Source organism: Scyliorhinus torazame, chromosome 18, assembly GCF_047496885.1.
Source record: "Scyliorhinus torazame isolate Kashiwa2021f chromosome 18, sScyTor2.1, whole genome shotgun sequence".
NCBI classification, from domain to species: Eukaryota; Metazoa; Chordata; class Chondrichthyes; order Carcharhiniformes; family Scyliorhinidae; genus Scyliorhinus; species Scyliorhinus torazame.
The window spans coordinates 50,384,399-50,408,656 of record NC_092724.1 but is presented as its reverse complement, the minus strand read 5'-3'; the positions used below and the strand labels follow the sequence as shown (position 1 = coordinate 50,408,656).

At 47.5% G+C, this 24,258-nt stretch overlaps 1 protein-coding gene across 2 annotated transcripts in view; it reads left to right on the top strand.

The window, feature by feature from the left end:
* Positions 1-24,258, top strand: part of mpnd (MPN domain containing) — a 73,971-nt gene that overhangs the window by 33,413 nt on the left and 16,300 nt on the right. For both annotated transcript variants that reach the window (XM_072482737.1, XM_072482738.1), the window contains exons 6-10: positions 1,165-1,261; positions 2,366-2,438; positions 5,255-5,331; positions 20,826-20,994; positions 22,322-22,392. In XM_072482737.1, coding sequence (XP_072338838.1) covers positions 1,165-1,261; positions 2,366-2,438; positions 5,255-5,331; positions 20,826-20,994; positions 22,322-22,392 — 487 coding nt within the window. The remainder of the gene's footprint in view (positions 1-1,164; positions 1,262-2,365; positions 2,439-5,254; positions 5,332-20,825; positions 20,995-22,321; positions 22,393-24,258) is intronic.

Here is a 24,258-nt window from a genome sequence, read left to right as displayed (position 1 = left end):
TCCGCACCACTGCCCACACGAGATGTATAAATGCACTCCAGCTTGAGAGCCTGTGAGCTTCCTACTCTTATGCAGCTCAGGGACATAAACACTTCTGACCTATTGGCAATGCCTAGAATTAATCATATAAATCTTTATCCTGTTTTGTGCTCAATGGTTGGGGCTGTTTAGCACAGGGCTAAATCGCTAGCTTTGAAAGCAGACCAAGGCAGGCCAGCAGCACGGTTCAATTCCCGTACCAGCCTCCCCGAACAGGCGCCGGAATGTGGCGACTAGGGTCTTTTCACAGTAACTTCATTTGAAGCCTACTTGTGACAATAAGCGATTTTCATTTCATTTTCATGTAATGAGAGATGTTTGTGCTGCAGAAAAGGCATGGCATAATAATTTTTATTAGTGTCACAAGTAGGCTTACATTAACACTGCAATGAAGTTACTGTGAAAAGCCCCAAGTCTCCGTACTCCGGTGCCTGTTTGGATACACTGAGGAGAATTCAGAATGTTCAATTCACCTAACAAGCATGTCTCTTGGGACTTATGGGAGGAAACCGGAGCACCCAGAGGAAACCCATGGAGACACAGGGAGAACGTGCAGACTCCGCAAAGACAGTGACCCAAGACAGGAATCGAACCCTGGTCCCTAGCGCTGAGAAGCAACAGCGTTAACCACTGTGCTACCTTGCCGGGACATCCAGTTCAGCCTCAGCTCTTTTTCGGATGTGACCTTAAACTGAGGACCTCTCTATTCTCTTAGCTAGAGGTCAAAGATCCCATGATAATATTGGAAGAAGAACAAGGGAGATCTTCCTGGTGTCTAAGCTAATGTTTCTTCCTGAATCGATATCAATAAAATAGATTACTTGATCATTATCTCTTTGCTGTGCCAAATTGCCAGCTGCGTTTCCTACGTTATAGCAGCGGCAATTTTCCATTGTATAATAGTTTGTAAAATCTGCTGATTCGCCGTGAACCCATGAGAGACATGTAATAAATGCAACTTATCTTTCTTGATAAAGGCCCGATGCACGGTAAATCCCACATGCTGTACTCCCAACAATGCACAGTCCCCAAATGTACAGTTTTGCTGAAGTTGGGTGCCACCATTGTGAATGCAGAGGCATGTTGGGAGTGATGTACTGACTTGTTTCCTTCCTCCTGCCGCAGGGATCCTCATACACTTATCGAACTGACATCATTCACGTCAGTGAACAAATTCCAGCCCTTTAACGTCGCAATTTCAAGCAATGTGCTGCTGCTAGTGGTGAGTGTTCAAGTAACACGGATGTAAATACTTGGAATAGATGTTTTGTGTTTTCTTTACCCAGCCCCCCTCCTTCATCTGCGCTGTCCACCATTCCTTGACTAAGGGGGCTAAGACCCGACTAATACCAGTATAACCAATCAACAGTTCTCTTCTTATCTGGGGATTCAGGTGGCAGGGAGTGGGGTCAGCTTCATAAACTAAATTTGGGCAGGGTGATTGAGGAAATGAAAGGGGGCTCCCGCTTTCATTGGCGGGGAGGGTACAGACTGTGAAAATGACAGTCCTCCCGAGATTGCTGTTTGTGTTTCAGTGTCTCCCAATCTTTATCCCCAAGGCATTTTTTAGGAAAATGAACGCGGCGATCTCGGGTTTTATATGGTGCTGCGAAAGTCCCGAGGGTGAAGGAGGTCTTTCTTGAGCTGCGGTGCGGGGAGGGAAGCTTGGCCCTTCCGAACTTTATTAATTACTACTGGCCGGCTAATATTTTGATTGTTATGAAGTGGGTACTGGAGGAGGGGTCGGTGTGGGAGCGGGTAGAGGCGGCATCTTGTAAGGGCACGAGTCTGGAGGCGCTGTTAATGGCACTTCTGCCATTGTTGCCGGCCCAGTACTCCACAAGCCCAGTGATAGTGGCAGCCCTGAGAGTGTGGGGACAGTGGAGGAAGCATATGAGACTGGAGGGGGCGTCGGTGTGGTCACCGATCTGTGACAATCACCGGTTCGCTCTGGGGGGGCTTTGGAGGTGGCAGCAGGCAGGGATTGAGAGATTTGGGGATCTCTTCATTGAGGAGGGGTTCCTGAGCCTGGAGGAGCTAGTGGAGGAGTTTGAACAGATTTCAGTTCTAAAATTATTGTGGAAAGCTTCCAAAAAGGGGAAAATTTGGGAGAGCACTAATAGAAGATAAGAGAGAAAAGAAAAGTTTGCGACGAAGAAATTAATTTTGGATGCTTTCCACAATAATTTTAGAACTGAAATTGCAAATAGTCCCAAAGAATGGGATTTACTCACAGACCCTAATTAAATTGAGCAGGTGCACTCAGATGCTGAGCCATGTCCTTTATTATTCCTATTCCTGAAAGCTTTTTTTTTTTGTCCTTTAGGATTTTCATTGCCACCTGACCACCAGTGAGGTGGTGGGCTACCTCGGAGGGAGATGGGACACGAGCACACAGTGTAAGGATCTTGTAATTCTTCCATATGTGTACGTATAGATTGATAGATCATTTTAAGATCTGATGTTGCGTAGAGTGAACACTTGGGTGTAACAACAGAATTAAAGAAACAGTTTCACAAAATTATAAAATCTATCCATTTAATTCTCTTTTGAATGTTTTACATAGAATTATTTAGCGACAGCTATTTTGATACAACTAGTCTGAGCTGATGTACTCTTATGAGCCTTCTGCTTTACCTCAGCTTTACAGCATATCTTTCTATTCCCTTTTCTCTCATGTACTCATCTAGTTTCCTCTTGAAATCATCTAAACTGTTTGCCACAACCACTTCCAAAGTTTTAAGGGCAGCACGGTGGCGCAGTGGGTTAGCCCTGCAGCCTCACGGCGCTGAGGTCCCAGGTTCGATCCCGGCTCTGGGTCACTGTCCGTGTGGAGTTTGCACATTCTCCCCGTGTTTGCGTGGGTTTCGCCCCCATAACCCAAAGATGTGCAGGTTAGGTGGATTGGCCACGCTAAATTGTCCCCTAATTGGAAAAAATTAATTGGGTATTCTAAATTTAAAAAAAAAATGTTTATTAAAAAAAAAAAATCTCTTTATTTCCCGATTGGATTTATTAGTCACTGCCTTGTATTTATGGGGCTCGATTCTCCGTTTCTGCGGTTAAGTGCCAGCTGGAATGGAGAATTGACTCCAAAATCGGCGCCGAACCCTCACCGAATCCAGGACCGGTGAGGGGCCAGCAGTGGCGCCGGGTTGAAACTCCAGGCTCCTGCGCCATAAACGGACGGAGAATGGCCAGGTCCCTGGCCGCGGATGCGCACGGCAACAACCTGCGGCGGTTGCGACGTACAAAATGGCACCAGCCACGCGTGGACCCGACCCACCAAATGTGACACCACAGGCCCCCCCCCCCGGATCCCGGCCGAGTTCAAATCCCACCATGGCATCTAGGTGAAATTGAAATTAAAAACTGGTCTATCCGTAACGATGCTGATGAAAGTCTCAATGATTGCTGTAAAAACCCATCTGGTTCGCTCATATCCTTTAGGGAAGGGAATCTGCCATCCTTACCTGGTCTGGCTCACAAGTGACTCCAACCCTACAGCAATGTGGTTGACTCTTAACTACCTGCTGAAATAGCCCAGAAAGCCACTCCGTTCAAGGACAAAAGTGATGCCCTTGCCAGTGATGCTCACATTCCATCAAAATAATTTTGAAAGTCTAAGTATATGACATCTATTGCATCAGCTTTTATTTATTTTTTAAAAATTTAGAGTGCCCAATTAATTTTTTCCAATTAAGGGGCAATTTAGCGTGGCCAATTCACCTACCCTGCACATCTTTGGGTTGTGGGGGCGAAACCCACACAAGCACAGGGAGAATGTGCAAACTCCACATGGACAGTGACCCAGAGCCGGGATCGAACCTGGGACCTTGGTGCCGTGAGACAGCAGGGCTAACCCACTGCGTCACCGTGCTGTCCTACATCAGCTTTTATTAATGTCTTTATTTAAGCTCCTGGCAATTTCCAAAAGCTGGTGCTGCACAGTCCAGTCTGGCTGGACAACTTTGCAGATTCAGTGGCATTGTTTGCTCCAACAAAGTATTTTGTAAGTACGATATTTCTATGGGAGGTGAGTCATGTAGACCTAACCTTTCTTGCAGAATAGTGTAACCTGAGGGTGCAACAATAATGCCTCCTTAAGAACAGGTATTCTTGTCTTTCATACATATGCAGCAATCTCCCTAATGGGTGAATTGAGCAAACTAGTGAGGAAAAGCCTAATATGAATCATTAATCATAGTCAAGAATGACACAGAGTGAGAGATCAAATCCACAGTTCAGTCAAAACCATGGGCGTCATTCTCCGACCCCCCAGCGGGTCGGAGAATGGCCGTTGGCCGCCGTGAATCCCGCCCCCGCCGGTTGCCAAAGTCTCCGGTACCGGAGATTGGGCGGGGGCGGGAATCGGGCCGCGCCGGTTGGCGGGCCCCCCCGCTCGATTCTCCAGCCCGGATGGGCCGGAGCCCCGCCGAGAAATTGCCTGTCCCGCCGACGTAAATTAGAGTAGCTATTTACTGGCGGGACAAGGCGGCGTGGGCGGGCTCCGGGGTCCTGGGGGGGGGGCGCGGGGCGAATTGACCCCGGGGGGTGCCCCCACGGTGGCCTGGCCCGCGATCGGGGCCCACCGATCCGCGGGCGGGCCTGTGCCGTGGGGGCACTCTTTCCCTTCCGCCTCCGCAACGGCCTCCACCATGGCGGAGGCGGAAGAGACTCTCCCCACTGCGCATGCTCAGGAAACTGTCAGCGGCCGCTGACGCTCCCGCGCATGCGCCGCCCCGAGATGTCATTTCCGTGCCAGCTGGCGGGGCAACAAACGCCGTTTCCACCAGCTGGCGGGGCGGAAATCCCTCCGGCGCCGGCCTAGCCCCTCAATGTTGAGGCTCGGCCCCCAAAGATGCGGAGCATTCCGCACCTTTGGGGCGGCGCAATGCCCACCTGATTGGCGCCGTTTTGGGCGCCAGTCGGCAGACATCGCCCCGTTTGGGGAGAATTTCGGCCCACGTGTTTTTATTTGAAAATATTTTTTTTAAATGCTATGCTTTTCTCTCGCTTTTTCCATCTGTCTTTTTTCCGTTGATTCTCTTGCTCTCTCACACATTCTGAATTTTCTTTCTATTGTCCAAAGTCTGTGGAGGTGTAGGTCAGAGGGCCCAATTCTACTAGAATTGATGCTCTAATCTGTAATATCTTGTTCTACCCTGCTTTACAGTACAGTTCCCCACTGACCGTTGTGTGTGTATTTTGACAGTGCTGACAATTCTCCGAGCTTTTCCATGTCGAATACGACTTTCCGACAAGGACTCTGCCTCTGCGGTCGAAGAAGAGGTAAAGCTTACCATTCTTTTCCCAGGTTTCTTCCCCTATCAGTCCTGAAGAGCTTAGCTTCTTGAGCAGCACCTTCGGAGGGAAACCGATTTAACATCTCGGGTCAAAGACGGAACTGATAAAAGGTCATCAACCTGAAAGGTTAACTCTGTTTCTCACCTCAGATGCTGCCTGCCTTGTTGAGTATTCCCCAACATTTTCTGTTTTTGTTTCAGATTTTCAACATCTGCGGTATTTCGTTTTTATTATGATCTTGTACTCTTGACTGAGGTATAGCTGAATAGGTGTGATGCATCCTCCGTTAGATCACCCAAGCCATGTTCATATTGCGTGGGTTAGTATTGGTAAACTACCTGACTACAAAATGCATCACAGTTAAGCCCAGTCCTGTCCCTTTCTACGAGCTGAAAGTGCATCTGTTCCACTGAGGATAGTATTTTTTTGATGAAAACCATGGGCGTCATTCTCCGACCCCCCAGCGGGTCGGAGAATGGCCGTTGGCCGCCGTGAATCCCGCCCCCACCGGTTGCCGAAGTCTCCGGTACCGGAGATTGGGCGGGGGTGGGAATCGGGCCGCGCCGGTTGGCGGGATTTTGTTCCATTTTGGGTGACTAATCCCAGTTCCCTTGAGGGAAAGATATTTCCAAAGTTGAAAGCAAGATTGAACAGCTTGTCCTTTGATTGCACTCACTTCATCCAAATAAAAAGCTGCTTCTGTGGGAAACTTTTTGAGTCCCAGCAACACCGGCCTTTTCATGGGATATATGGAGCATTCTTTGTTTAAGTTCTAGATGTCACCTCTGTCTTTTCCCAATACTTTGGTGATTTTCTCAGTGTCAATTCCTGCTCTTGACCCAAACTGGAAGATTTCTTCAAGTTTGTTTCCAGTTTCCACATTTACTCACTTTCACATTTACTCACTTTCACATGGTCTCACTTTCACATGGTCTCACTTTCACATGGTCTCACTTTCACATGGTCTCACTTTCACATGGTCTCACTTTCACATGGTCTCACTTTCACATGGTCTCACTTTCACATGGTCTCACTTTCACATGGTCTCACTTTCACATGGTCTCACTTTCACATGGTCTCACTTTCACATGGTCTCACTTTCACATGGTCTCACTTTCACATGGTCTCACTTTCACATGGTCTACCTCCAACTCTTTCCTTTCTTTCCCGACTTCTCTGTCTCCATTTTTGGGGGATAGGCTTTCAACCAACATTTACAATAAACACACGGGCTCCCACGGGAGGTGTCACGGTGGCACAGCGGTTAGCACTGCTGCCTCACAGCCCCAAGGACACAGGTTCAATTCTGGCCTTGGGTGACTGTGGTGAGTTTCTCCCGTGTCTGGGTGGGTTTCCTCCGGGTGCTCCGGTTTCCTCCCGCAGTCCAAAGATGTGCAGGTTAGGTGAGGTTCCAGGAATAGGGCTGACATAGAGTGTAGGGTGCTCTTTCATAGGAGCAATGCAGACTCAATGGGCCAAAAGGCTCCCTTCTGTAGGGATTCTATGATTCCACCCACACCCCCTCCATTCTTCCAGATTCTCTGTCTCTGCTGTATGTGTTTGAACAATGCCACCTCCTACGGCGTGTCTCTGATATATCTTTCGTACTCCACTGATGATGCCCCTCCACCAGAGCCTTTGGTTATGTAGGTTCCATTTCCCTATCACTCTTTTGTTCTTATCCTATCAGTCCCACAACTGCGATCGGGTTCCCCTCATCCTCACCTTACAGCCCATCAACCTCCGTGTTCAGTGCATCATCCTCCACCATTTCTACCATCTCCTGAGTGGTTACATCACTAGACCCATCTTTCGCTCCCCATTCAGCATTCTGAAGAGGACGTTCACTCTGTGACACCCTGGTCCACTCCCCAATTACCCCCAACAACCCCTGTCCTTCCCACAGCATCTTCCCATGAAAGCGCAGGAGATGCCCAGGGTTCCAAACATTTCAGCCATTTGAAACAGTGATTTACTGATACTTCTGTCAGTTTAGTGCAACCTAATTCGCTGCTCACTGTGCAGTCTCCTCCACCATCAGGCGACTTCTGCTTTGCAGAACATGTCCGTTAGTTTGTCAGCGTGACCCTGCGCTTCTGGCTGCCAGTCATTTTAATTCTCGGCCCCACTCTCATTCTGACCTTTCTGCCCTTGTTCTCCTAAACATTTCCACACAGGCCAACAGTAAAAAAGGAAATAGCAGCAGGAGTAGCCATTCAGTCCCTCGAGCTTGCTCTGATATTCAAATTGCTGATCTTCTACCTCGAGGGATTTTCCCGCACGATCCCTTTTAATATCTAGAAATCAATCAGTCTCTGTCTTGAATATACTCAATGACCAATCCTCCACACCAGCTGGGGTAGAGAAGGCTAAAGATTCACCATCCTCTGAGTGAAGTAATTCCTCCTCGTCGCTGTCCCTTAAGTGGCCTACCTCTTATTCTGAGATTGTGCACCCTGGTTATAGACCCCATCAGCCAGGGGGTCCTTGTGTCGACCCTGCCATGCTCTCTATTTAAAAAAAAAAAAAAAATGTTTATTAAGAATTTTTAACAAAATTTTCAACCATGCAGAACAAACCCCCCCCCCCCCCCCATAACACAAAAGAAAGAAAGCTCGCATAGCAAGACATGAACATGGCAAGTCAATATGATACAGAGCTTTGTACATTGGATTCCTCCCGTACATATCAGTTTCCCGGATCATTCATGTATTTTCTTGCTCAAATGCCCCCCAGAAAGGCCCCCTTGCCCCCTCCCCCCCAAGAAAGATGCCCCCCCCCGGGTTGCTGCTGCTGCTGTCCGACCTTCTAACGCTCCGCGAGATAGTCTAGGAACGGTTGCCACCGCCTGTAGAACCCCTGCGCAGACCCCCTCAAGGCAAACTTTATCTTCTCCAACTTGATAAACCCTGCCATATAATTTATCCAGGCCTCCACGCTGGGGGGCTTCGCCTCTTTCCACATTAACAAGATCCTTCGCCGGGCAACTAGGGACGCAAAGGCCAGAATGCCGGCCTCTTTCGCCTCCTGCACTCCCAGCTGGTCCACTACTCCAAATAGTTCTAGCCCCCAGCTTGGCTTGACCCGGACTTTCACCACCTTAGATACTGTTCCCGCAACTCTCCTCCAGAACCCCTCCAGTGCCGGGCATGACCAAAACATATGGACATGGTTTGATGGACTTCCTGAGCACCTCCCACATCTGTCCTCCACCCCAAAGAACCTACTCAGCCTCGCCCCCGTCATATGCGCTCTGTGAACTACCTTAAACTGTACCAGGCTAAGCCTGGCACACGAGGAAGAGGAATTAACCCTACTTACAGCCCCTCCTCAATCTCCTCCCCTAGCTCCTCTTCCCATTTACCTTTTCAGCTCCTCTACCAAAGCCTCCCCCTCTTCTTTCATCTCCTGGTATATCGCCGACACCTTGCCCTCCCCGACCCATACGCCCGAAATCACCCTATCTTGAATCCCCTGCGCCGGGAGTAGCGGGAATTCCCTCACCTGCCGCCTCACAAACGCCCTCACTTGCATATACCTGAAAGCATTTCCCGGGGGTAGTCTAAATTTCTCCTCCAGCGCCCCTAAGCTTGCAAACGTCCCGTCGATAAACAGGTCCCCCATTCTTCTAATCCCTGCCCGATGCCAGCTCTGAAACCCCCCGTCCATCCTTCCTGGGACAAACCGATGGTTATCCCTGATCGGGGACCACACCGAGGGTCCCGTCGCTCCCCTATGTCATCTCCACTGCCCCCAGATCTTTAACGTTGCCGCCACCACCGGGCTCGTGATGTACCTTGTCGTCGAGAGCGGCAGTGGTGCCGTCACCAGCGCCCCCAGGCTCATTCCTTTGCATGACGCCATCTCCAACCTCTTCCACGCCGCCCCCTCTCTCTCCATCACCCATTTACGGATCATCGCCACGTTGGCTGCCCAGTAGTAGCCACCCAGATTCGGCAACGCCAACCCTCCTCTATCTCTGCTACGCTCCAGGAACCCTCGGGGTCTTGCTCGCCCACACACATCCCATAATGCTCCTGCTTACCCTCTTAAAGAAGGCCTTGGTAATCACAATTGGGAGGCATTGGAATACAAAAAGAAACCTCGGGAGAACCACCATTTTAATCGACTGTACCCTGCCCGCCAGCGAGAGTGGCAACATGTCCCACCTTTTAAAGTCCTCCTCCATCTGTTCCACCAGCCGCGTCAAATTAAGTTTGTGCAGTGCCCCCCAGCTCCTAGCTACCTGAATCCACAAGTATCAAAAGCTCCTTTCCGCCCTCCTCAACGGTAGGTCGTCTATCCCTCTTCCCTGATCCCCCGGCTGCACTACAAAGAGCTCACTATTTCCCACATTGAGCTTATAGCCCGAGAAGTCTCCAAACTCCCTTAGGATCTGCATGACCTCAACCATCCCATCCACTGGATCCGCCACATACAGCAACAAGTCGTCTGCGTACAGCGACACTTGATGTTCCTCTCCCCCTCGGACCACCCCCTTCCATTTCCCCGACTCCCTTAACGCCATGGCCAAAGGTTCAATTGCTGATGCAAACAGCAGAGGGGACAGGGGGCACCCCTGCCTCGTCCCTCGGTACAGCTGGAAATACTCCGACCTCCGTCGGTTCGTGACCACACTCGCCACCGGGGCTCTGTACAGGAGCTTAACCCAACTACTAAACCCTCCCCCGAACCCAAACCTGCTCAACACTTCCCAGAGATACTCCCACTCTACTCAGTCAAAGGCCTTCTCCGCGTCCATGGCTGCCACAATCTCTGCCTCTCCCTCCACCGATGGCATCATTATCACATTTAGGAGCCTTCGCACATTGGTATTTAGCTGCCTACCCTTTATGAATCCCGTCTGGTCCTCGTGAATCACCCCCGGGACACAGTCCTCAATCCTCGTATCCAACATTTTTGCCAGGAACTTAGCATCTACATTGAGGAGCGAGATCGGTCTATACGACCCACATTGCAGTGGGTCTTTATCCCGCTTCAAGATCAAAGAGATCGTCGCCTCCGACATTGTTGGGGGTAGGGTCCCCCCCTCCCTTGCTTCATTGAAGGTCCTTACCAGCAATGGGGCTAACAGGTCTACATACTTCCTATAAAACTCCACCGGGAACCCATCCGGCCCCGGGGCCTTCCCCGCCTGCATGCTCCCCAGTCCTTTAACCATCTCCTCCACCCCAATGGGCGATCCAAACCAGCCACCTCCTGCTCCTCCACCCTCGGGATCCCCAGTTGGTCCAAGAATCGTCGCATCCCCGCTTTTCCCCCTGGGGGCTGGGACCTATACAGCTCCTCGTAAAAGGCCTTGAATGCCTCATTCACTTTCATCGCACTCCGCACCGTAGTTCCCATGCCATCCTTGACTCTACCTATTTCCCTCGCTGCCATCCTCTTACGGAGCTGATGTGCCAGCATCCGACTCGCCTTCTCCCCATATTCATATACCGCCCCCTGTGCCTTCCTCCACTGTGCCACTGCCTTCCCTGTGGTCAACAGGTCAAACTCCGTCTGGAGACTTTGTCTCTCCCTGAGTAATCCCTCATCAGGAGCCTCTACATATCTCCTGTCCACACTTAAAATCTCCCCCACTGACCTCTCCCTTTCCCTGCCCTCTCTCTTCATCCTATGAGCCTGATGGAGATTAACTCTCCCCTGACCACCACCTTCAGCGCCTCCCATACTACTCCCACCTGCACCTCTCCGTTGTCGTTGGCCTCCAGATACCTTTCGATGCACCCTCCCGCACACTTCTTCGTCTGCCAGCAGTCCCACGTCCAACCGCCACAACGGCGTTGGTCCCTCTCCTCCCCCAGCTCAAGCTCCACTCAATGCGGGGCGTGGTCCGAAATGGCTATGGCCAAATACTCCGTTCCCTCCACTTTCGGGATCAATGCCCTGCCCAAAACAAAAAAAACCTATCCGGGAGTAGGCCTTATGTACATGGGAGAAAAAAACAAAATTCTCTGGCCAAAGGCCTGGCAAATCTCCACGGATCTACTCCCCCCATCTGATCCATAAACCCCCTGAGCACCTTGGCCGCCGCCGGCCTCTTCCCGGTCCTAGATCTGGAATGATCTAATGCTGGGTCCAACACCGTGTTGAAATCCCCACCCATTATCAAGCTCCCTACCTCCAAGTCTGGAATACGCCCCAACATCCGTTTCATGAATCCAGCATCGTCCCAGTTCGGGGCGTATATTTTTACCAATACCACCTCCGTCCCCTGCAACCTACCGCTCACCATCACGTATCGGCCTCCATTGTCCGCTACTATGTTCTTGGCCTCAAACGACACCCGCTTCCCCACCAGTATTGCCACCCCTCTATTCGCATCCAGCCCCGAATGGAACACCTGTCCTACCCATCCCTACCTTAACCTGACCTCATCTGCCACCTTCAGATGTGTCTCCTGAAGCATGACCACGTCTGCCTTCAGTCCCTTTAGGTGCGCAAACACTCCGGCCCTCTTAACCGGCCCGTTTAGGCCTCTCACATTCCACGTGATCAGCCGGATTGGGGGCTACCCACCCTGCCGACTAGCCATCTCCTACCTTAGGCCAGTCCCATGCCCGCGCCTCTCGCACCATCCAGTCTCCCGACGGGGAACCCCCCGCCCCGACCACCTCTTCCATTTTCAGTTCCCCCTCGGCCAGTGCAGCAGCAACCCTTTTGTGTTCCCCCCCCCCCCCCTGCTGCTAGATCCGCATCTAGCTCTTTTGCTCCCCCCATACTACTTCCGTGAGTCAGCTGACTTCTGCTGGCCCCGGCTTCCCCCGCCTTCCCGTTGATCTCCCCGTGTGGGAGTCTCTCCTCCTTACCTTCCTCCATCCCCCCATCCCTAGCGCGGGAAAAAGCCCGCGCTTTCCTGAGCCAGCCCCGCCCCCTGTGGCGCAGCTCCTGTTGCGGCCTTATCCCAGTTCCCTCATCCCCGAGTCTCACCTGCCTCCAGCACCGACGCCCACATTTCCCACTATCTCATCAACAGAAAAAAAAATGTAACAAGAACTCTTCCCACATCCCCCTCCATCATCCCACCCATTAAACATGCTTTACCCATATTTACAACCCCGTATACAGTCAACATCCCCACCCCCCCCCCCAACAACCACAGCCCCTCAGCTCGAGTCCAATTTTTCCGTTTGGATAAAGGTCCATCGCTTCGCGGACAAAGTCCTCTTCTGGCGTTTCGAAATAGTGGTGTCGATCCTGATAAGTGACCCACAGTCGCGCAGGCTGCAGCATTCCGAACCTGACTCTTTTTTTGTGCAGCACCGCCTTGGCCCAGTTGAAGCCAGCTCTCCTCTTTGCCACCTCCGCACTCCAGTCCTGTTAGACTCGGATCACCGCATTCTCCCATCTACTGCTCCGCAACTTCTTGGCCCATCTCAGGACACTTTCTTTGTCCGCGAAGCGATGGAACCGCGCCACTATCGCCCTTGGCGGCTCATCAGCCCTGGGTCTCCTCGCCAGGACCCGGTGAGCTCCTTCCAGCTCCAGGGGGCTCGGAGAGACCTCCGCACCCATCAGCGAATGGAGCATCGTGCTCACGTACACCCCGGCATCAGCTCCCTCCACTCCTTCGGGGAGACCCAGAATCCGGAGATTCTTTCTCCTCGACCTGTTCTCCAGGACCTCTAGTCTCTCGGCCCACCTCCTGTGCACCGCCTCGTGCGCCTGCATCTTTACCGCCAGGCCCAGGATCTCGTCCTCGTTCTCATTAGTTTTATCCCTCACCTCACGGAGCTCCACCGCCTGGGCCTTCTGGGTCTCCTTCAGCCCCTCGATCGCCAACAGCATTGGCGCCAGCACCTCCTTTTTAAGCTCCTCCACACAGCGCCTAAGGAATTCCTGCTGGTCCGGCCCCCATGCTGCTCAATCTCCGCCATCTTGTTTTTTCCCCCTCGTTTTTGCCGCTGCTCCAAAGCCTTTTTCTCCGACGCTCCACCGCTAATCCCTGCCATACAACGTAAGGGGGACCTTACTTCACCTTCCCACACGGGATTCAATCAAAAATGTTCCATTGGGTCTCCTCTGGAGAGCCCAAAAGTCCGTAATAGCCGGACATGCCGAAATGTGCGGCTTAGCGACTGGAAGTCCCTGCCGCACTCTCTAAGAATTTTGTATACTTCAATGAGACCACCCCTCATTCTTCGAAACTCCAGAGAATAATGGCCGAGTGTCCTCAATCTTTTCTCAAAGGACAGTCCGGCCACTCCAGAGATCAGTTTGGTGAACCCTTGTTGTGCTCCCTCTGTGGCAACTGTATCGTTCCTTGAATAAGGAGACAAAAGCAATACAAAATACTCCAGCTGCGGTCTCGCCAAGGCTCTATACAATTGCAACAAGCCATCTTTCCTCCTGTACTCAAATCCTGTGGCCAACATACCGTTTGACTTCCTAATTCCTTGCTGCATCTGCATGTTAGCTTTCAGTGACTCATGAGCAAGGACATCCAGTTCCCTCTGGACATTAACTCTTCAATTTCTCATTATTCAAGAAATACTCTGTATTTCGGTTTTTCCTACCTAAGTGAATAACTTCACTTTTTTCCACAATATATTCCATGTCCTTGCCCACTCACCTAGCCTCAAAACCTCCTTGCATCCTCCTTACAACTTACATTTCCACCTAGTTTTGTGTTATATTATGGAAATATTATATTTGATCCTGGTATCCAAATCATTGATATAGAATTACTACAATGCAGAAGGAGGCCATTCAGCCCATCAAGTCTGCACCGATCCCCTCCAAGAACACCCTACCTAGGCCCATGACCCACCCTATCCCGTAACCCAATAACCCCACCTAACCTTTTGGACACTAGGGAGCAATTTAGCATGGTCATTACACACAACCTGCACATTTTTGGATTGTGGGAGGAAACAAGAGTACTCGGAGGAAACCCACGCAGACACAGGGAGAGCGTTCAAACTCCACAGTGACCCAAGGTGGGAAAACGAACCTGGGCCCCTGGCCTGTGAGGCAGCAGTGCTAACCACTGTGCCACCATGCAACCCAATAGATTGTGAATAGCTTGGACCCCAGCACTAATCCTTGTGGTACCCCACTATTCAGAGCCTGTCAAACTGAGAATGGCCTGTTTATTCCTACTCTCTGTTTTCTGTCCATTCACAAATCCTCAATCCATGCCAGAGAAATATCCCAATCTCATGTGCTTTAACTTTACTTCCTGACCACATCCACTGATTCCCTTTTATCTAATCTGCCAGTTATATTTTCAAAAGAATTCCCAACAGGTTTGTCAAACATGATTTCCCACTCAGAACTCCACGTTGATTCTGCCCGATCTACCATTATTTTCTAAGTGTCCAGTTATCACATCCTTTATAATAGATTCAAGCATTTTCTCTACTATAGCTTTGTAGCTCTTTGTTTTCACTCTCCCTCATTTCTTAATTAATGGTGTTTTCATTTGCTGTCTTCCAATCTGCAGGAACCGTTCCAGAATCTTTAGAATTTCTGGAAGTTGAGCACCAATGCATTCACTATCTCTATAGCCACCTGTTTCAACACTCTGGGATGTAAATTATCAGTTCCAGGAGATTTATCAACTTTCAGTCCCATTACTTTCTCCTGTTACTACTTCTTTTACTAATACTAATTACTTTCATCATTCTCGCGAGTCCCTTGGTTCTGTAGTATTCCTAGAAAGTTTCTTTGTACCCGACAGAGACAAAGTATTTGTTTAATTTCTGTCTTTCCCTCATTCTGCATCATAAATTATCCTCTCCCTGCCCACAGAGGGCCCATATTTGTCTTTGCTAATCTTTTGCTTTTTACATACTTTATAGAAGCTTTTACGGTCTGCTTTTATGTTTCTTGCTAGTTTACTTTCATATTCTATTTTCTTGTTCGTTATCAGTTTCGGGTCCTCCTTTACTGAATTCTAAAACACTCCCAATCCTCAGACTTACTACTTTTGTTTTGGCAGCTTCATAAGCCTCTTCTTTTGATCTAAAACAATCTTTAATTAATTTTGTTAGGCATGGTCAGATCACCTTTCCTGTTGGTTTTTTGTGCCTCAAAGGAATGTAAACCATGTATTAATTCTTTAAATGCTAGCCATTGCTTGTCTACTGTCATACCTTTTAATATAATTTCCCAATCCACCAGAGCCAATTTGCTCATCTTACCTTTGTAGTTTCCTTTGTTTAGATTTAAGACCCAAATTTTGGATTGAGCTATGCATCATTTTTTATTCTTCCATATTATGGTCACTCTTCCCTAAAGGCTCTATTACAACAATTATTATTAAGCAGCCCTTTCTCGCTGCAAAATATTCGATCTAAAATAATCGTCCTCTAGTTGCTTTCTCAACATACTGCTCTAGAAAACCATTTTGAATACATTCGAGGAATTCAGTCACCAAAGCAATAGTTCCAATTAGGTTTACCCACTCTATAGCTAGATTTAAGTCTCCCGTGATTACTATGTTACTCTTGTTACTCTCTAATTTGCAAATTAATACCATGCCCTGCACTACCACTAATGTTTATAAGCACCTCCTACTAATGTTTGCTGCTCCTTGCTGTTTCTTAATTCCACACAAAGAATCTTCAGACCGAAGATCCCCGCTCACTAATGTACTAATCTCATCCTTCATTAACAGCGCTACCCCACATCCGTTTCCTTTTTGCCTATCCGTCCTAAATGTTGAATATCTTTGAATATTCAGTGCCAGCCTTTGTCACCGCAATTAGCTCATACACGTTTAATTCTATTTGTACCGTCAGTCCATATATCTTGTTACAAATGCTGCATGCATTCAGACAAAATGCCTGAAACGTCTCTTTTTTTAAAAAATTATCTTGACAACCTCTAACCTGATCTGCTGTTGCACATTCTGTCTGTTCCGCCACACTTGGATTGTCAATTCCTTTATTGCTACCTTGCTCGTTTGCCTTGTTCTCTCGCTTTGCCACACCATTCCTCACTTGATCCCTCACCCCCACTATTTGGTTTAAAGCCCTCCTATCTGTCCTAGTTATACGACTTGTCAGAACACTGTCTCAAGCACTGTTCAGGTGACGACTATCCCAGTGGTGCAGCTCCCATTTTCCCCAGTACTGGTGCCAGTGCATCATGAAACAAAACCCATTTCTTTCACACCAATCTTTCAGCTATGCATTAAACTCTCTAATCTTATTTACCCCACTCCAATTTGCTCATGACTAAGATAATAATCCAGAGATTATTACTTTTGAGATTCTGTGTTTTAATTTAGCCCCTAGCTGCTCATACTCTCCAAGCAGAACCATTTTCCTAGTCCTAACTATGTTATCGGTACCTACATGAACCACGACAACAGAATCATCCCCCCCCCCCCCATTCCCTGAACCCTGGCACCAGGCAGGCAATGTAGCCTTCTGGACTACATCCAGCTGCACAGAACTGTATATTTCCCTGACTATACTGTCCCCAACTGCCATTGCATTCCTTTTAACTCTCCCGCGTTTGAATGGCTTCCCTTTTACCATGGTGGCATGGTCAGTTTGCTATCCACCCTGTACCCTCCACTTTTGTCCATTGAGGCTGCAAGAATCTCAAACATGTTGGACGATGCAAGGGCCGAGGCTCCTCCACTTTTACCTGCCTCACTCGGAATCACACCCTCCTATCCCTGACAAGGACCAAATCTGCAGACTCTGTTCTAAGGGATATGACCACCTCCTGAACAAATCTGGGTTCCCCTCTCACCATCTCGTTTAGGTGCTGATGTTTATCTCCGGGTTCCCCTCTCTCCAATGCAGTTGTCTGTCTCTCGTTCCCCCTCTATCCCTCTCTTTTAGATCCTGCTGTCTGTCTCTGGGGTTTCCTCTCTTTTAGATTCTCTGTCTGTCTCCAGGTCTCCTCTCCTCTTTTAGGTGCTGCTGTCTATTTCTGCATCCTCCTCTCTCCCCCTCTTTCAGTCCTCCTTTCCACATCTTTTAGGTGCCACTGTCTATCTCTAGGTCCTTATTCTCCCTCTCCTTTAGATGCTGCTGTCTGTCTCTGGGTCCTTCTCTCTCTTGCATTTGGAAGCTTGATGAACAGCAGCTTATCTTTCGATTTGACACCTTGCAACCCTCCCAATGTAAACAGAGTTAAAGGATTTTAGATCATTTTTGCTGCCCAATTTTTTTTTCGGCTACAGAAATTGGTGATGATTCTGCCATTTCCGCATACTCCTCTCAACCCACCTTTTTGTTTCTTTACTTGTCCCATTTCCATCTCCTTTTGCCTTGTACCTTCATTGCCCCCTGTCAATTAATCTCTCCTGCGTTCCACCCTATCATGGACCTTTTCATTAGTTCTTTCCTCCCCTCCCCTTTCCCTGCTTAAAACCTGTTACATTTCCAACTTATTCTATTTCTGACCTGAAGCAGTCCATTAGCTTTATTTCTGGCTCCACGGCTGCTGACTGACCTGCTGAGTATTTTGAGCATGTTTTTATCACGCATGCAAATCTTGTAGAACCTGTTACTGTATTGCTTGAGATAACCTGCTACTTAATTAAAATGTTCAGGCTCAGTAACAATCCACAGCAAATTTCCTCTATTTATTACATTTATTACATGTTGATCATGGAAAGATTTAGACCGAAGGTCACTTTTGCAGTATAACCAGGGTTAGATCACCAAGTTTGCCTCCACTGCACAGTCAGTCGAGGGTTACGGGCCCATACTCCAATGAGGGAGTGGAAATATAATCTAGACCTACTGGAATCTGAAAGAGTAAATTGTTGGATAATATTCCTATTTTCAACTTTGTTTCAGACTTTTCAATTCAAGGTTTACAGTAGTTATTTACAGAAACTCAAAATCTGCTGACTACTTCCGTCTTCAGTTCCTGGCCACAGGCGTCTGTCTCAAAACTAGTTTCCAATTTCCTCTGGGTTATCTCTAAAGTACATTCCCAATCTAGAGTTATAATCTAATCTAACCTCTCCAAACTCATCTCATCCATGACATCGACCTCTTGCTCCTTCGACCCTATTTCCAATAAACTACTGACCCCCTAACTTCCCTTCCTGACTCTCATGTTAGTTGATATGGTTAACGATTCTCCTGAACTATTGATCCCCTTTCCTTCAAACCTGCCATCATCACCCCTCTCCTCAAAAGGACCCCCCCCACTCTGGCACACGCCATATTTGCAAACTGCCACTCCATCCCTAATGTCGCTTTCCTCTCAAATGTCAAATTCCCCTTAAATGTCTTGGCTTCTCCTAAATACATAACCAGCCTTCTTGAAAGTTCAAATCAGGTGTCAACCCTGCCAAAGTACAAAAATGGCTGTTATCAAAGCCCAAATGGCATCCTGTCTGATTGTCACAAAGGTGAACAATTCCTCCACGTGCTTTTCAACCTGGCTGCAGCCTTTGACAGGGTTAACGCTCCATCCTAACACCTCGCCATCGTCATCCATCCTGCTGGAACTACTAGCAACTAGTTCCATTCTTATCTATCCATTTGTAGCCAGAGATTCACCCTTGATGACTTCTCTGTTTCTCTCACATTGTTACCTCTGGAATCCCTCAAGGATCCACTTCTATTTTGCATCAACATACTGGCCCTCGACGACATCATCCAAGAATATGCCAGGTGTTATGGACCAGGGCTTAGAAAACTCCAAAGTATATCATGGCGTTCACCTGACCCACAACTTTTAATAGATTTTGGTTATGGGGAACACAAGGGCCCACTTTACAGGTGTGATGGAACAGAGATCTAAAGTATTTTTAAAACAAAACCATGTTTATTCTATGAATTCAGTTAACACTTTATAAACACACAGTAAACAGTTTATCAACTACAAACACTGATACTTTCCCAAATACAATATTCTATAGGTAACCCGTCGTAACTTTCCTAACAACATCCATAAGCCCAAAACACTTTTTAACAAAGACTGCAGGTTTGAATTCTCTACAGAAACAGGTATTACTTTGAAATCATCAATGAGCTGAAGACATTCTTTAGCTTGTAGAGAGAAAGATCAATACACACCTGCTTGGTTCATATGCAGCTCTCCAACTGAAAGCGAAACTAACCACAGAGCCAAAACCAGCTTTCAGCACAAAACAAAAGTAAAAGGTAGAGCAGAGCCCAGCTCCACCCACACACTGACATCACTGCAGCTGTTTGATAAATACCCATTTCTTAAAGGTACATCCACCTGACACAGGTTTCATATGTACCTTACCAACATCTCTCCTGATCCTTTCAGTGTCTCTGATTTTATAGAGTGCTTGTTCAATATAAATAAATTAAATAAATAATTGCTTATTGTCGCAAGTAGACTTCAATGAAGTTACTGTGAAAAGCCCCTAGTCGCCACATTCCGGCGCCTGTTCGGGCGGCCTGGATGAGCAGAACATTTCCTCTGACTAAATATTTGGAAGACTGAAACCATCTTTGGATCCTGAACCAAATTCCATTTTCTAGCCACCGACTCCATCCATTTTCTGACATCTGTCAGAGACTGAACCAGACGTTCACGAACTTGGTGTCGTATTCGATCCCAAGATGAGTCTCTGACCACATACCTGCTCCATCACCAAGATCACCTTCTTTCATTTCCATAACATTGCTCAACTCTGCCCGGCTTCAGCTCATCTGCTGCTGAAACCCTCATCAAGTGCTATTGATGACTCTAATCATGACTATTCCAATGCTGTCATCATTCAGCCTGTTTGAACTTGAACTCAACTAAAGGTTCTGCTACTCCCATCCTAACTTACACCCAAGTCCCATTCACCTATCACCCCAGTGTTTGCAGACCTACATTGGCTGGCAATGCTCCAATTTTAATATTTTCACCCTCCATAGCGTGGCCTCTCCCTATGTCTGTAACCTCCTCCATAGTCCCCACCCCACTGCTCCACACAGCCCACAACCTGCAGAGATCTCTGCATTCCTCCAATTCTGGTCTCTTGTGCATTATCGATTTTGATTGCTCCACCACTGACGGCGTGTTTTCAGCTGCCCTAAGCTCTGGAATTTAGCCCCTAATTCTCTCCAGCTCTCTCCTTTTAAAACATTAATTACTACCTCTTCGATTAATTTTTTTGGTCGCCTGTACTAAAATAACATTAATTTGACGCCGAGCCGCTTTTGTTTGAGCATGTTCCTGTTTTGCTTCAATAAATGTGCTATATAAATGCATTGAATTGTTGTAACCTAACGGACTGGCTATAAATACACATTGTGACTGTCGGGTGTAGCAGAAGTAACTTTGCTTTCTTTCTCAACATGTAGTTCCTTTAAATGCAAATGTGTTTCAACCTCCTTTCCGTGGCTGCTTCTCTCTGGGAGTTGGAATAGAATCTCAGTTAAAAAATGCAACACAGTGCTTGTCCGACATTTGGTGCTTGAACACTTGCTGGTCTTCAACCAGTTTGTGCAATGCAGTCGCTCCTGACTCTGTCTTGTCTGAACTAAACACAAAGTTCTCTTCTACAGATTTGCCAGAACCTATTCCTACGGGGGTTGTCGTTGGTCGGCTGGTACCACAGTCACCCATATACGCGGGCCCTGCCCTCTCTGCAAGACATTGATTCCCAGATGGACTATCAGCTGAAACTACAGGGAACCACCAACAGTTTTCAGCCCTGTCTAGCACTTATCTGTGGTAAGAGGTCCATTCATTTCAGGGCATAACATTAAGGCGGTAGATGATTAATGTAGTAATGCAGTAAAGTTGGTGTGTGCAAACATGTTCGTGCATGGAGCATGTATGCCATGGTATAGCACGGGATCTGGAATGCACTTCTAGAGTGTGGTGAAGGCAGGTTCAGTCATGGCTTTCAAAAGAGAATTGGATAATTGTCTGAAGAGAAAATAAATTACAGCACAATGAAGAAAAGGCATTATTGGACAGTGGGCCGAGGTGCGTTGCTCTTTCAGGGAACCAGCACAGACATGATGGGCTGAATGGCTTCTGTGCTCTCACCACTCGTATGATTCAGTACCATATTGAACCATACAGAGCAGAACGGTCCCACCTTCAAACTTGTGGCTCTATGAAGTTAATTCAGCGCCCTCAAAGATGGCAGTTATGCAATGACTTTGTGTTCTGGGAGTGGTGGGGGAATGTCAGCTGAGATATCTATCCCTGATCATCTGTCGGTGATTGTCGCTAGAAACTGTGTATGTGTATGTTGATCCAGGCTGGGCTGTGATCAGGCCATTGACATTTGATGCCTAGACACACACATGATGAATATCTATTTGAGAACGTCAATGGCAGAGGGGATTCCAGCTGTGAAATTTAGAACTCAAAAAGAAGCAGTGGGCCTGGACTTAGAAGCTTCCCTGCATCTAGTGACATGAGGCAGACAAAGCACATGCTGATGTCTGTTTCCATAGCTCATATTTCCTGGAACAAGTCACTAGCCTGCCGCCAAAGGCGACATCCTTGTGGGCATCACTCCACATAGGGCTGACCAGGAAGTCCCCCGCTCTTACTGCCAGCCATGGGTGTACTGGAAGGATTTGCAGGTTGATACTCAGCCTATTTGGCCATGTCATGAACTTCTTTAATCTATCCACACCTTCCATGACCATCAAGTCCTGGAGTGTGACTCGAACCCGCAGCTTCTGGCTCAGAGGTTAGAATAGCCTAGTTGGCAGGACAGCGCTAAACTGCTGCACAATCGGAAGTGACAATGAGGACAAAGTAAAATTAACACAAGACGGAATGAACTAGAAATCTGAAAAGCGGGGCAAAAGGGAAATAAAAGCTCAAGGCCATAAGAAGCGAGGGTGGGCTGCAAGTGGTCCTCGGGCCTAGGTTAAGGTGACCACAAAGACAGAGATGCAGTCATTCCTTGGTGCAGGGCAGGCATTGTGGTAATGTTCATTGTCTCAATGGAAGGTATCTCTATCTTATTGCATTTATTAACACCAATCTCCAGGGAAGAGGAAAAACATCATAACTGACTCTCTTTTTATTTAAGGGCCGTATCATTATGGAAGCATCAACTTAGAATCAAAAATTACTCCGTTCTGGGTCATGCCTCCTCCAGAGGTAAGTGATCCATCTACCATCATGTTGTTTTCTAATGGGATGGCTATTGTCAGGCTCCTCAATAACATCACAGCATTTGTCTGCAGCTGATGGAGTCAACAAGCTGATCTGTCATCACTGTGTTTTGCCTATAACCTGCCTATACTCTGGAATGATGATTGAAGTCCTCTGAAGATGGGCCCTGGTTCATTTAGAAGCTGAACCTGATGTAGCGTTAGTGTAGGATTGATGGTGCAAGTGATCCCAATTTCTTCCTCTCTGCCTTCCCTGCGAGGCAGTTGAAGCCAGGGTCTCCCTTTCCTGAGCCCTCGACGATGGAACTGAGCTGTGGGTTAGAATTCACATTGCAGAAGATGTTGTTAATGCTGCCCTTGTCCTGGAAGGCTGGCTGCTGAAGAAAGTGGAGACGGAAGGAACTGAAGAAGCATCAGTGAATTGAAATTTCTTGAGCTCCAGTAATCCGTTTCATGTGGAGCTTTGAGAGATTGAAGCCCATCCATTTTTATATGCTTTGCTGCCAAGTCTTGTATCCCTCTACCTCAAAGCACAGAGGAAGCGTCTTTTATTTTGTTATTAATTTGCAAAAGAAGATTTTCCGTAGGTTCCTGATGATCTAAAGTGGGTATGTACAGCACCAGGTTATTATTAATCAGCACTATTAAATCAGACCTCATTTGATTAATTTAAATAGTTTAGAGAACCACGTTCTCTCACACTGACTCAGGCGAGTCGGTTATCAGCGGATAACATTTTCCTGGCCTCTGGAATTCCTCCAAAGATTACTCTGTAAAAGGAAAGTTGTGTGTGGACAAACTGAATACTTCTGAGGAAATGTAGTGGATGCTCTTTATATGGATTCTTAAAAGAAAAAATTGCAATAATCTAGCACCTACAGGACACCCTAAAGAGCTTTAAATATTTTGAAGTGTAGTCAATGTTAAATTGAGGAAATGTGACTGCTAATTTATCCACAGGAAGGTCCCACAAATAGCAACATGACAACGACCAGATAAAATGTTTGTCATATTGGTTGAAGGATAAATAGTAGCCAGGACACTGGGAGCATTTTGTGCTCCTCTAACCAAACAATGGAACCTTTTACATTCACCTGACAGGGCAGCCGAGGCCTTGTTTTAATGCCTCAGATGCCACACTTGACAACCTAATGCATCCTCTGTACTGCACTGACATGTCAGCTTGGATTTAGGTGTTATATAATAACGTTCAATAGATCTGACACCCATGGAAGATCATGAAAGTTGGATTGTTGTAAACACTCAACTGGTTCGTTGATGTCCTTAACGGAAGAGAACCTGTTGCCTCTTCCTGCTGTGGCCTCCATGTGACTCCAGTCCCACACTAAGTACATGACTCTTAATGCCCTCGAGGCAACTGATGAATGACAATCCCAGTACCATCCACATCCAAAAGCCAAGTAATAAAAAGGCTACAGAAGAAATTTACTAAGTTGGGACGAGGAGACCAGAAAAACTGGGGGAAAACATTGGAACAAAGAGGATTAACAGGCGACAGGAGTTCAAAATTTTGCCTAAGCAGATGTGGGCAATCATTGTCAGAGCTGTTTAGAAACGCAGAACAAAGGTAGAGGTTAGGAGATTTTATTTTTAAATGCAGAGTGTACATGGGATGCTATACTAGAGACACTGATGAAAGTAGAATTCTTAACAGCTATACAGGAGTTGTTGGGAAATATTTGAAAAAAAGGCCAAATTAAGTGTGGGTAATGGGAATAATGAGCTTTGAACGAGCTAGTGCAGACACGATGGGCCACATACTTTAATTTCTAGCTAAGATCAGAGGTCAAAAGGTTCGGCTTTGAGTCCCATCTCATGATTTGGATCGTTT